The sequence below is a fragment of the Telopea speciosissima genome, chromosome 5, assembly GCF_018873765.1.
Source record: "Telopea speciosissima isolate NSW1024214 ecotype Mountain lineage chromosome 5, Tspe_v1, whole genome shotgun sequence".
Classification (NCBI taxonomy): Eukaryota; Viridiplantae; Streptophyta; class Magnoliopsida; order Proteales; family Proteaceae; genus Telopea; species Telopea speciosissima.
In genome coordinates this window covers 65,303,853-65,318,143 of record NC_057920.1, presented here as the reverse complement: position 1 = coordinate 65,318,143, position 14,291 = coordinate 65,303,853, and the positions used below count along the sequence as shown (strand labels likewise).

The 14,291-nt window shown below is 39.1% G+C and overlaps 1 protein-coding gene across 1 annotated transcript; it reads right to left on the bottom strand.

Annotated features, from left to right (window-relative positions):
- Positions 1-341: 341 nt before the first annotated feature.
- LOC122661972 (beta-amyrin synthase-like) lies at positions 342-12,717 on the bottom strand. Its single transcript, XM_043857497.1, has 18 exons — positions 12,503-12,717; positions 10,826-11,011; positions 10,601-10,690; positions 10,272-10,469; positions 9,944-10,028; positions 8,710-8,876; positions 8,266-8,454; positions 6,037-6,150; positions 5,055-5,174; positions 4,837-4,959; positions 4,482-4,580; positions 4,154-4,210; positions 2,749-2,795; positions 2,505-2,648; positions 2,230-2,410; positions 1,203-1,283; positions 969-1,052; positions 342-495 (listed from the first exon to the last, which is right to left on the bottom strand). Exons 1-18 carry the CDS (start codon positions 12,698-12,700, stop codon positions 373-375), a joined length of 2,286 nt encoding a protein of 761 aa, XP_043713432.1. The 5' UTR covers positions 12,701-12,717; the 3' UTR covers positions 342-372.
- Positions 12,718-14,291: the final 1,574 nt, after the last annotated feature.

Below are 14,291 nucleotides of genomic sequence, written 5' to 3'. Positions count from 1 at the left end.
TTTACTATTTTTTTGCTAATATTTAACAGGAAAAACATATATAAATACCCAACATTTAGGTGGGGGGGGGGGGGAGGAAAGAAATGCAAAAAAGAAAAAAAAAAAAAGAACTAGTATTACAAAGTTGAGGAGCCTGGGACTAATTGACAATTCTATAGGTGTATTGTCATCATCAACAGTTGTCATTGTCTAGCACATTTTTCAAGTATATATGCGAAATAATAGGATTTACCATCATTAATTGAAGAAATAATGAGGTGTATTAAAAAGACAAAACAATAAGATTACACATTATTTGACACATTAAGGGGTGTCAATAAGAAAATCCTTATAAATTTTTAATACTTAAGAGATAGAGCTAAAGATGTAATTTTAGAGTTTCTTTAGAGGTAGTAAAACCTGCCTACGGTATTCGCCAAGAGCCCACACAGGAAAGAGATCTCTATAAGATCCATAATGTAATGTACAACTCTTCATGTAGGCTCCTGTAATATTCTGTACAAATGAATAAGTGTGAGTGAGCACTATATATAATAAAGGACCTAGTTTTCCTTTAAGCCACAGAGAAGGAGGAATTCCTTCACTGATGGCCATCATTAGGGTTGGATCGAGTGTTAGGGAACATCGAGGAGCATTTCGAACCTCCAACATATAGGGGGGGGGAATAATGTTGACCATAGATTTGTGAGTGAAAGAAAACTTTGTTCAATTATAAAAGAAGTCAAATTATCTTATGGGAGAATGTTCTCTATGCCGCAGCGCAGGCTGCGTCCAAGCACATGGCCCTGCCACTCAGGGGGCATGGTGATCATTGCGCCCACCCCCATGTGCCTGGGCGTAGCCTGCGCTGCGGCATAGAGAACAGCACCCCTTATCTTATTTTCAGAAAAATGTTACCATAAAGATTTCAGAGATTAGTGAATATTATAATGGATATTAATGGCACATCATCCATAACCTTCAATTACCTGTTGGGGGAAGTCACCTTCTTCCAATTGTGAATTAATCAATAACTTTGCCGCACGATGCAGAGGCTTTGGATCTCTCTCGGCCTAATCAGCCATAAAAATAAATATATAAACTGTGATAATCATACATTCAGAATTATTATCCTTTGGAGAATATGGCTTTAAATGCACCATTTTCTAATTAGCCAGCTTAAACATTAATTTTATGAGCACAAGACAATCACTTAACCTTACCTGTCCAGCATGAAGAAGACCCAGCATAGCCCATGCAGTTTGAACTAAGGTTGACCTACCACCTTCTAATGGAACATAAACCTGTTTAAGCAAACACAGTAAACAGAGATTATACCAAGAAAAATTGAAAAGAAGCTGTTAAACAAACACCAAGAAACACGAAAAAAAAATAAAAACAAATCAAGATGACACAGAGATTTAACGTGGCTCACACACTAATATGGTGTGTTTGGTCTACGGGCGAAGCTAAAGATGTTTCACTATGTAATGGAAGAAAGTTACGACGGAGACCCAAAACGGCGCTGCTTCTCTCTCTTCTCAAAACCCTAACGCAAAAGACCCCAAATCTCATTCCCTTTACAACAAGACTGGTAAAGAATATAAATACTCCTCCATCGGGTCAGCCCAAGCCCTCTTTTACCAGCACATATCTCAGAAAAAAAATCTTATTCATGTTGTTAATCAGAACCGGGTCGTGGCGCCCACTTGGGACAGCAGCCCCTACCCGCGAGAAGGAGATAGGGAAAGAGGGCCGGTCACTGTAAGTGACCGACTCTCCATCCTCTTCTTCCCACTCTGAGTATGATTTTGTTAAGGTGGGGGGCCTACCTAAAACCCTAAGCCCATACACAACTAAAAATCTAATTTCTCTTATCTCACTCTTGTTCTCCAGGTCTTTGTGTTCTCTATGGGATTCCCTCTTTTTCCAAGGAACTGTGGTGTGAAGTTCTCCGCGGAGAAGCCTTACGAAGATTGTTCGTGTCAATGGTGCTTGTAATCAAAACTTGGTTCTTTTTTTCTTTTTTTTTTTTGATAGTATCAAAACTTGGTTCTTGATCTCTTCCGCTGCCTTCCCATATCCGTTTAGGTAAGATCCGAACTGCATCTATTGGGATCACAAGTTGTTTAATACAGGTCGCCACCAAAATATGTCTGAGCAGATCAATCTTCGAAACAGGTACAAGAATTAGAGACAAATTAACACATCAGAAGCTTTTAAGAGATGGGAGTTGTTTTGTGGAATTACCTTTTTTGGACATGAAAGGTAACTTTCTCCCCAACCATCTGATTCTTCTTGTTGTTTTGATAGTAAGAACTCACAACCTTTGCGGACTGCTGCACAATTGTAATAAGTCTTTCCAGCAGCGGCTAGCCCTCCCAGTGCGAAGAATGTGCCATAGATGAAGCACACTCCCCAATTCCCATACCTAAACATGGTTTAATTAGAATGATTGTGTTGCATGAGGCCCTAAACATGGCTTAATTAGAAAGATTAAATCAGAGAGAAATCATGAACTATACCATGAACCATTTGGCATTTGAATTTGTTCAAGATAATGTACTGCTTTCTTTATGAACCTTTTGATTTCTTTCTTTCTATGTTGTGGATATAATTTCTTAAACATGACAAGGGCTTGGATTGCTGACGCAGTACACTCAACATACCTATATATAACACCACTCTCATAAATCTAAAATGAGTCTATATTGTACAATATAGGGAAAATGTCTGAAGTGAGAACTAGAAAATGTGAAGAAATCTTACCCTTGCTCAACAAGAGCATCTTCAAATAATTCTGATGGATTGAACATCTGAAAAGAAAACTGAAAAACCATTAATTTAAGTGACTAGTTATCAAATTCGGCAATACAACAACAACAACAAACTCAGCGCACCTTATCCCAATTTAATGGGGTCGGCTACATGAATCCAAACAAAATAAGGTAGAGAAAATTGAGGTCTAAACAAAAAAGGGGAATAAAGATATGAGAAAAGAAGGATGGAAATGAGATGAGAAATGAAAAATGGAAAGAAAACTGCCTGCGGAGATCGTGAGATTTTATAGTTGAGGGAAGCCTCTTGCTCTTTGTCGGTTCTTCTTAACTCAGTGTCAGATTATGTTGAGTCATCAGGTAAAATTTATCTGGGTCAGATGGGTTTGGACTACGTTGGGTCTAGGTCAAAGCAAATAAAATGTTTTTGCATTTAATCTTTACCTCAAAATTTTATAGAATTCATAACTTTCAAACCATATATCTAATTTTGTGATTCGAAATGAGTTGGAAAGAAAGTTTCAAGTACTTTTTAATGGGGTTGAAAATTGGTAATCATCATCAATAAGGATCTTTTTATAAAAATTTTGAACCAATTTCTAGGTTATTTAACCACCTTTTAACCATGTCAATCCTTCAAGAGTATTCAATAATTTTGGTCTCATTTTTAAATTCCTTGGGATGATTCCAAATGTTGTATGAGATTGCGTAAGACTTGTTAAGACACAATTAGGGTTCTCCACACTGCTCCAGAGTTCATCATAGCCACGTGTCTTTGGGGTGACAAAATGTAGTGAGGCCAGTTGATATATGGAGGTATCCAAGGTTCTAGAGTTTTCTAATGTAGAATTATTCTTTTAAGTGAAAATACACGTGGCATGTATATATGGTCATTCTTTTGGATGACTGTACACAAATTGTCATTAATGTACAAGCTTAGTGGCTCTAATACCATGTTATAGCTAGTGTTCAACCTTAAAAGCTTAAATTATTTTGGGAAGAAGCTCAACTGGTATATGAATTCATCCAATGTCCTATGAATTTTCAATATATGGGATTCCAACACTCTCCTCACATGTTGGCCTCATTGTTTGGTTGGCAATACACGTTGGATGGGTGGTCCATCTTTTTGATAAGTGTACACAAATATATTATTACTGTAGTGAATTGGATGATTCTGATACCATGTCTAACTGTCCAATCGTAAATGCTTAAGCTTTTGGGTTGGATAATTCAACAATATCTTACCCAAAAATAAACTGAGTTCAAGAATTTAACCACTGATTATACAGGTTTTCTATAGAAAACATTTATTATTATTTTTCCTTTGAGGTATCCAAGTAATAATATCTTCAATGTAATTGTTTAAAGTAATTTTATTATGTGAAAGAATTAACCTCTAGCCATGATGGTGCTTGAATTGGCTCCCAAGCTGGTAAACCTCCATTTTCACTCTATAAAGCAATTAATTAGGAAGCTGATTAGTAACACCAAAATAAAAAAATTTCAATAAACCCAAAATGAAGTGCACTTGAATGATATATTGCTTAAGGTGCTTTCTTAAAGATAAAATCCTTAGAAATTCCAAGAAGAGTCATTCTCTTGTGATTGACATCTCATGGAAACAAGAACATTTTTAAATCTATACTAACCCTAATTAATTTTACATTACAGATCTACTACAAATATTATATTAGTCCAACTAGAAAATTTCTAAATCTTTACTTGTAGAGAAAGAATGATGTTCACAGCATCATATAGGTGTTGAGGTTCCAATGCTTCACCCACAATTTCTGCTGGCATCATTGATAGCATAAGAGTTGCCTGCAAAAATTAGATGACATTTTTGAAACCACATACCAAAGCTAAAAACTTTGTATAATTTATTAACATTCTCTAAAAAAGGTACTGTCAATAATCCCGCAGATACTGAAACCATTAAAAGAACACCCAATAATTTATTCGATACTGTACGAAGTATTTGAAATACAGGAAAGAAGTACTATTTGGGTAATATTTCCAAGAGGGTTGCAAATGGATCTGCTCTGTATATGTTTTAATGTTGGAACAAGGACAATACCTTCAGTCCCTCTGCTGTGCAATCTGAAACTGGCCACCCATGATCTTGATCTGAGAAAGTCCATGACCCTTTGGAAATGTTACGGTGCATGCTTCGAAAGTCACCCGATGGATTGTCCTGAACCTTCAATGCAAGTAACATAGGATAATTAGGTCAAGGAGGAAAAAAAATACATAAACTGGATAAGCTAGCACTTGAATTTGAGATTAAGTTGATACCTGTGATTTCTTTATGTAATCATGACCTTTTTTAAGAGTAGGTCCAATTTCATCCATTAGATTACTTGCTAAAACTGCTTGTACAGCAAAACTAGTGTCCCATGTCTGGCTGCCAATACCCTGAAATCAAATTATAGTAGCATTTTACAATTTGTGTTATGGAAGTCAAATTTAAAATGCTTTGAAGAAACAATTTAGTTTTTGACAAAGAGAGGTTTGAAGAAACAATTTTTTTGTTGGTGTTTCTGGCTTAGTCAAGCTTGTATTTGTTCATTCTTTTTCTTTTTCTTTTAATACAAATGATCTTCTACCGAAAAAAGAACGAAGATTAAACTACTCAATTTTTTGCAGCAAGTCTACAGGAGCCAAAGGAGCTGCCCCCCCTCCCCCACACCCCAGCCCGGATCAGCTACCCACATGGGGACGGGTGGGGACAGATCTGACCCCTCTATGGGGCGTGGATCCCACACCCTAGAGGCGGGTCCCACATCCCCATAGAGGGTTCAGGTTTGTCCCCACCCGTCCCCATGTGGGTAGCAGATCTGAACTTCACCTCCCCCCAAAAAAAAAAGCATGGGGCGGGAGGATTCTCAGACCCAAAGAAACTCTCGCCAGCAGCCCAATGACAGCGTTGAAGATTAAATTAGCAGCAAGAAATGGGTAACTCCTTAACTGCTTTCTCGGCCTCCTGTTGATCAAGGAGTCGTCTAGTAATTTTGATATTCTTGGAGTTGGCCCTGGTGCCTAGCAATTTTTGAGTTCCATCTTTCCATTTTTATCCTCTTTGGATTTCCCTAATAGCTTGATTCAGCTATAAGGATAGCCCGTTGTTTTGTTGTAGAGTTTTCTCAGTCTATTTCTTATTTTTCTTTTTTATTATTCTTTCCTTCAATTTTTTGAGAAAGAAAAAAAAAAAAAAAAAAAAAAAAAAAACTCTTAGACTTTGTTGATTATTATTATTATTAAGACATTTTCAAGAAACCTGCAATGTCATTCCATCTTCAGCAACCCATATGTAATCCGGGATCCTAGCAAGATGATACTTGAATGCCTCCCCATTTGGATCTTCCACCCAACAAGCAAGCATGCATAATGGCTGTAAAAATCAAGCAAACATGAGATAAGTCTCAATGCATTGTATAGCTAGAGAACACCTTAATTCATAAGCAACATTAAGGCTGTGTTTAGTATGCATGCTTGGAATGTGTTCTAGGTTGATTTTGCATTCTTCAATGATAAAAACAATTGAGTAAATTACTCCCCCCTCCCCTCGATTATGGTCTAATGACAAACCCCTCCCCTGGGTTTTGAGAAATGACTCTCCCCTCCCCTGCATTCCCAAGATTCTATCAACCGTACCCTTGCCGTTAAAAAGGGCTGTTAAGTGATGACATCACCCTAATTATATTCATTTAAACCCCAAGATGCCCTTATTTTTGTGATATTCCAATAATACCCCTAACCATATCAAAACCCTAAAAACATCTCTAGGCCGTTTCTCCAGTGTGAGTAATGGTCACCACCACCACCGCCACCACCACTTCGTAGCCTGTCACCACCACCGCCGCCCTCACAACGTCCATAACCATTGTCGCATCCACCGCAGAGCAAGAAAGCCATCCAATCTTAGAGAACGGTTGGATTTTTTTTTTTTTGGTTGAACGGTTGGTGATTTCAAGGTTGGGTACTGCAGGTGATGGCGACCTTCGAATAAGGTGGTGATTTCGATCATATCCTTTTTCAACTGTTTCTCGTTCTTCTTATCTTTTCTTCTCGATGCAGTCGGATCATAATCTCTCTATCCTGCACATAACTTCCTAATTTGTTCTTTGCGATTATTGAGCTATTGGTTGTGTTTCTTGTTCTATAACTTTAGATTTCAACTCTGTTTTCAAAATCAATCATCAAAACCCAATCTTTTCACTTGTTTTCCAAGAATGCTTCTTCAAGTAGGAATTCTAAATTTCTCAATCTTAGAATCTAATTTTTTAATTATGTTTTCAAATCTAGGTATCAGTTTGGAATCTTAATTTATCGTTGTTTTCAAAACCGAGATCTTTCTACTTGATTTCATGGAATCCTAATTCCAACCCGATTTCTTAAATCTCCTGTTTTGAATCAAATATTGAGTTTTGAGTTAAACCTCGAGAGAGTTGAGTGTTGCCTGGTGGAGCAGCGTGTGGGTATGTGGGCTGTTGGTATCTTCCCTAGCTTCCTCCTTTCCCTCCAGTAAGCCTTCTAATCTCCCTTTTCTCTTTCTGTTCCTTCTTCCTTTTCTTTCTTTTCCTCCTCCTTCCTTTACCTCATATCATCTCTAATACTGCTACGGTGCTAGTTAAGTACAAGCAAGAGAGGCATCGATCTCCCTACGTTTCCTTCTTTTAATCTCAAGTTTTGGGACTTTATTATCTAGCGGTGGGTGATCCCTTTCTTCTAAGCTACGTTCGAGATCCTGCTTTGGGGGAAGTTTCATTGAATTTCGGTCCGGTTCTTCATTCTACCGCTAGATCTAGTTTCGTCTCCTCCGGTTCCTTTGTTGTTGGTTGTTCCGACATTATAAGCATTCTATTTGGGAGGACTAGTAGTGGGGATCTCTCACCTGGAATTTCATATTCAACCTTGACCATATGACAAAAACATCTAATTCTTGCTTGGACTTCGGTTTGGAATTATTACATTGCGTGGTGATATCTTGTGTGTGTCGAGTTATCATTTTCTCACCATGGAGACCCTTTGCGTCGGCAGCAGGGAAAGGGCAAGGAGAGAGCATGAGTGGGGACGGTGAGAGGGGTTGCGTTAGCGCGGGGTGGGGGCGAGTTGCGAAAAGGGATTGTAGGAGGAGGAAGAAGAAGAAGAAGAAGGAGGGGGTAATATAGTCTTTTCCTATCACTTAACAGTCCTTTTTAACGGAATGGAGTACGGTTGATAGAATCTTGTTAATACGGGGAGGGGAGAGTCATTACTCAATACCCAGGAGGGGTTTGTCATTAGAGCATAATCGAGGGGAGGGGGGAGTAATTTACTCAAAACAATTATATATTTTTAACATTTGAGAATGCAAAATCGACATAGAATGCATTCCAAGAATGCACACCAAACACAACAAAAATATCCTAGGTTCAAAACTAAAGAGAAAGGTCGTCAGTTAATCCAACCCTAGCTTTTCATTTTCAATTTAGCTATTTCTTGACTTACTTTTAGCATGCATTACCTTTTCTACAACTCCAATGGTTAGGTATCGACTATTCTGATCTTCATAATGAATTTGTTTCATTGTGATTTGTAGAGCCTTCACTCTCAGTTTGCAGAAAGGCCAGAGTTTAAGAAGAGGCTCTGCAAGAAAATATAGACTATCCCAGAGCAAGTCTTGTATTAAGGGATGGGGGTACTGCATGTCTTCCTGTAATTAAAAATAGAAATTGCTTGATGAGCATAATAATTAAGAACCTAAACAATAAAAAAAAAAAAAGGGGACGCTGTTCTCTGTGCTGCAACGCAGGCTGCGCCTAAGCACATAGGGTGAGCACAATGACCACCCTATTCCCCTGAGTGGCAGGCACATGTGCCTGAACGCAGTCTGCGCTGCGGCACAGAGAACATTCTCCCTAAAATAAAATAAGAGATCCCATGATAAACGAATGTAGATTGAACCAACCTTTGCACACATATTGCGTGCTTTGCTCCAATTTATTTCATGATATGGTTGGAGGTAGAGCTCCTCTCTCAATTGTAGAATGAGATCTGTGATTGGTCCCACAAACCTCTTCCCATATAAATATGATATGGGCAAGTAAACCATGCGAAAGTAGCACAACATCTTCGCTGCTTTGAATGTGGTATGAAAGAAGTGAGGAAGCGAAATGACACCAAAAAACATAGATAGACCGACATGGTATAGTTTTTCCAAAATATTTAATCCAACCTATGATGCTCACAAGAATAGAATTAAATAGAGAGAAAAATCGAGCCCCTCAAATAGAGCTGCCAAAGTTTCGGGTCGGGTCGGGCTTTTTAAAACCCCAACCTAACTCTGAGTCTCCTTAGCTAGGCTCAGGCCCGATCCTCACTCAGGGCCTAAAAAATCCAACCCTGACCCACTCTCAAGGTCGGGTTGGGCTGACTCTTATTGGCCCTGATCATGGGGAGGCGGAAGATGCATGGGTTGGGCTAGGCTGGGGTGGGGAGAAAATTATCAATTTTACATAAAATAACACTATATCAAATATATTATGTCACTTATTATCTTCATATATAATATATGGGAAATAGAACGCCACCTGGTCGCACAACACACGAAATGATCGTTGCACCCCCTGTAACCCAAAAATGACCAGGGGTGTGACATCATTTCTTGCACCCATCTGTCAAGGCGCAGGGGCAGCGTGTCTAGCATGACCTGATGGCATTCTTTCAGCTCCCATAATATATTATATAACAAAATGTGTGTGTGTGCCACTTAAAACAGGGCCAGGCTCTGCCCAAGGCCTCAACCCTGACCCCGCTTGTCCCGTGCTCAGGGTCAAGATATCTCAGCGCAGACCCTGTTCGAGCCCAGGGTAGGTGCGGGGCCAACAGGGCCAAACTTGCACCCCTGACCTCGAATGTGCCACTTGCCCCAGTGGTAAGGTCCTTCGATTATTGTGGCTGAGTCTTGGGACCGAATCCCATCTACACCCTTCTTCTTCTTCTAATCCTTTAATCAGACACTTTTATGCACGGCCGTATATGTACATGATTTGAATGGGGGAGGGATGGGAAGAGGGTAGAAGAGTAATTACACATGTCCTCTCTCTCTCCCATTTAATGGTTTTATGCTCAATCGTGTAGTTATACCGCCGTGCATAAAACCTTTTGCCTTTTGTTATTGAAGAAAAGAGCAGAAAACAAACCTGGATGAATAGGTAGACATGAAGGGAGAATCCATAACTCTGGGGGAACTGGGTTGGTGCCATCCCATTCATATAATCCAAGTATCTATACTAGCCAAAGAGACCAAATTAGAAATAAGCTTCTTTAATTTTAATAGTAGTATTTTTTCATTCTTATATATTATGAATAAGGGAGAATGTTCTCTGTGCCCAGGCACATGGGCAGCCTGTGCAAGGGGGTAGGGTGGTCATTGCGCCCAGCCCCATGTGCCTAGGAGCAGACTGTACTGCGGCACAGAGAACAACGCCCCAAAAATTATTTTCATTCATTCAATAAAAATTGTCCTACCGAAAGCCAAATCTTTCCCCAAGATGGTATTGCAATTATACCACCATGGTCAAGTATCCATTTTCGTGCTCTAGGCAAGGCATCATCTAAGCCACCTTCTGGTCCTTCACCTAACAACCGCATACAAATGTAACTCAATGCTGTAGAGAACATAGCACTATTCCCCTCTATATGCAGCCCCCAGCCTCCATCTTCATTCTACAAATACACCACACCATATTGATGCCTTATAAGAGTCCCCTTAGCTTGTCCTTCCATATCCAAAACCAAAGTAGTAACAATTTTTCTAATTTTGAGCTCAAGACAATAAGGAACAATTCAATTCAAACCTGAAAATTGTATATGTAGCGAAGGATCTCTTTGCGATGCTCTGATGAGAAAACTGTATTAAGATGTCCAGTGATGTATAAACACATGACCTGCGAGAAGTTAAAGTTAGCCGTTAAGGAGAAAGTGCCCAAGTCCTTATAAGTCTTCGCATCAAGCTACTCATATCCCATGTGGGATAATTGCTTTGGTGTGAAATTCCAATATTATGAAAGAAAAACTTTTACCAACGGGGGAAGGAAATACAGTCCGCCTGCACATCCTGCTGGCCAATGGCCATCGCTTGCTTGGAGAGAGGAATAGAATCGCACTCCCCTTCGCAATGCTTCAGTTGCTGCTTCATACGTTATTTCCTCATCATCGGTTATCTTCACAGGGGGTATGTCTTGAACAAAGTTGTTTTCCTTTTTGAGCTACATTTATATATGGTGATCAAACAATGGAAATGTAAGTGAGTTAACAGGGGGAAAAAATATCATCTAATAAATTCAAGGACAAAGTTTTCCTCCACCCATAGAGAACGGTTCACCCACCATCCTAAGATTCACAAACCCCTCATAGGGTTTTAGTGTGTTCCAATATACCCTCCCGATACCCATTCCCACTCCTTGGTGAATCGGATCCCATTCACCGTAGGTGGAGGGAAATGTTAGATAGATTGTAATAAGGAGTTTTAAATCCATTAAGAAGAGAGATTGAACTGTCACATGACTATTGGAATAGTCATGACTATTGGAATAATCATAACCATTCTAGTGAATGGTTTCGAATGAATGGGTTCCAATGAATGGCTTTCAGTGAATGGGTGCCAGTGAGTCTATATAAACCAAGACAATTCAGCCATTCAACAAAACAAATTTTTTTTTTTAGTTCTCTCTCTCTCTCTCTCTCTCTCTCTCTCTTTCAACCAGAATCTCTTTAGAATTACGTTATTTCTTTAATGTTTTGTTGAATCCTGAAGGTGAATTTGCTTCAATCGTGTGGGAGTAAATATCTCCTTTAAGACAGCAAGTACGCATTCAAAACAGTTTATAGTTTCCTTCTCTAAACAGAATTTTATCTATCAAGAAATGCTACAAGTGTAGCAGTAAAATTTCGTCCCATTTTGAAACCCAAGTCTTTTTAATTTTTTCATTTCAGAATGCTTTGTAGACCCAAAATCTAAGAATGGGTACCAAAACATAGCATAAATTACAATGGTTAGAACAAGTACGAAGCATTGCCCGTACGCACAAAACATGCATGCGGATTGAGATTGAATCCCTAGTTTAGAGGTAAATTTATCTTTTCAAGTGCGGTGCAGTACACTTAAGAATCCAACCATCCATCCAACACTTGAAAGGATAAAAGATGTAACTGCCCATGTTTTTACGATTGGATTCTTAAGTGTGGTGCACTGCCCGAGGATGATGCCAAACCCTAGCCTGAACCCATGATATCGATCGAAAATCAAAACAAAAAATGAAGCCTATTGGATCGGTTTCAGATTGGGGTTTTACGACACAAAATCCAAACCGGACTGCACCGAAACCGGTAAGAAACCGAACTGACATAAGGAAACTAGATTGAAACCGAGCCCAAAACAATATAACCCGATAACAATCTGAAATTCATAAATAAAGAAGGGAGAATGTTCTCTGTGCCGTAGCGCAGGTTGCGCCCAGACAGATGGGCAGTCTATGCAGAGGGCAGAGTGGTCATTGCGCCCACCCCCATGTGCCTGGGCGCAGCCCTGCGCCCCTTAACATGATTTTTTCAATACTTATAAATATATTTACATGGAAGCAAGCCGATAAGAGAAACCGACACAATATATGTTGCTTCTAAAAGAATCCGATAAGCAGATTTGATGGCCTCTCTCTATTTTCTCTCTGAGATGTACTACTACTCTATGGGTTATTTACTTGTAATCGAAGAAGAAGGTCACTGTTGGGTTTGACTCGGAAGCGATTCATGCGGAACTCGTCACGAGCCTTGTCGACGGCAGCCCGTTCCTCAGGGGTACCGTAAAATGGGTCGAACTCCCAAGTCTGTCGTCCAACGTAGTTGTTGATGCTGTACAGATATGGGTTCCCTCCCTCTGCAATCTTTAGCCTCCACATCTTCTCTTCTCTTCTCTTCTCTTCTCTTAAAGACGTCAGAACCCTATATGATCATACCAAAACAAAATAATAATTCATAGGAGAGAGAAAGAGAGAGAAAGTAAATGCAAGAAGGAAGGAAAACTATAGTAAGTATGGAGACAAGTATATATAAGATGTTCAAGAATCAAGCAGTTTGGGCCCTACAGTGAGTGACTTCTTATTATTTAGTGAGATGGGAGGAGTGAAGAGCAGGAATGGTGATTTTTAAGGGAAAGAGGCGAAGGATCCGTGCAGTTAATGCAGTAGGGTGCTAAAATGTGTGATGTAACAAACTATAATACTTTATTATTGAAAAAAACTGTAATAGCTGGGAACAATCTTTAAGTTGAGTGTGAGCATTCCCAACTAGCTAGATAAGGATTTGGATCATCTACGGTGCAGCTGCCCGTTCTATCTGTGTTGCGCAGATATAGGGCTGCACGTAAAGACCGCTTTATCCCTGCCCGAGCGCCTTGCCCGAGTGGAGGTAAGGTGGTCTTTGAGTGCGGCCCTATATCTGCACAGCACAGGCAGGACAGGCAGCTGCACCGTAGATGATCTGCATCGGTAAATTGAGGGGATAAAGATCCATCTACATCCGCTAGCTAATAACTCTCTCTCTCTTTCTCTCTCTCTTATTCGGAAAGAATAGATCTCTAATCTGTTAGTTAGTTGTATTACTTTGCCTATTTTAATTTAATTTTGATTGAAATATACATTATTGGTTTATGAAATTTAAGATTATATTTAGGGTAAATTATACGTCACCCCCTGGTTTTCAAACAAAACTCAAATCACCCCTTAGTATTTTGAAAATACTCATTAGTCCCCCTCTACAGTAATGGTGTTAGTCTTCTATTAGTTGTTGGTGTGAAAGGACTATTTTACCCTTGTACTAAAACATTAGAATTAAATTATCACTTAACAGCATGAAACACTGGTCAAGGGTAGTTTAGGGATTTAAATTTATTTAACTGGATGACATCATCACTTAACAACATAAAACTAACTGTAGGAACCAATTTGTCATATTGGGGTCTAATATAGGGGTGATTTGAGTATTTTAAAAAAACCAGGGGGTGATTTGAGTTTCGTTTGAAAACCAAGGGTGATGTGTAATTTATCCTTATATTTAATATAAAATAAAAGAAAGAAGAAGAAGGGAAAATTTTCTTCTTAGTATCCATCCCACTTCACCAACATGTGTGTATCCTATTGTGCTATGATCTCATTTCCGTTGATTTCATGTCTTTCCATCCTTTTATTAGGGCGTTCCTCGTAAGCGACATGTCGTGCAGACATCTGAATGCGGTGATAAGTAGAACAGGGCAAGTGAAAGGAATTATTCCAGCACAGAAAAGATTAAATTAACTTAACATAAATTCTTGAAACATTGGATCCTTAACGGGTAAAAGCCTGGAGTTGGTTGATGTTATGAGGAGATGAAGGATAAATATTGCATGTATACAAGAGATTAGATGGAAGGGTAATAAAGCTAAGATATTAGATGAGTTCAAACTTTGGTATTTGGGAGATCATAGTAATAGAAGCGGAGTGGGCATAATTATGA

Excerpts from the sequence above, each read along its gene's own strand:
- LOC122661972 (XM_043857497.1), bottom strand. The coding sequence starts at position 12,700 with ATGTGGAGGCTAAAGATTGCAGAGGGAGGGAACCCATATCTGTACAGC. Across the intron at positions 5,175-6,036 it reads AAGATGGAATGACATTGCAG|GGTATTGGCAGCCAGACATG; the intron begins GTTTCTTGAAAA and ends ATTTGATTTCAG. Across the intron at positions 4,960-5,054 it reads ATTACATAAAGAAATCACAG|GTTCAGGACAATCCATCGGG; the intron begins GTATCAACTTAA and ends CTTGCATTGAAG.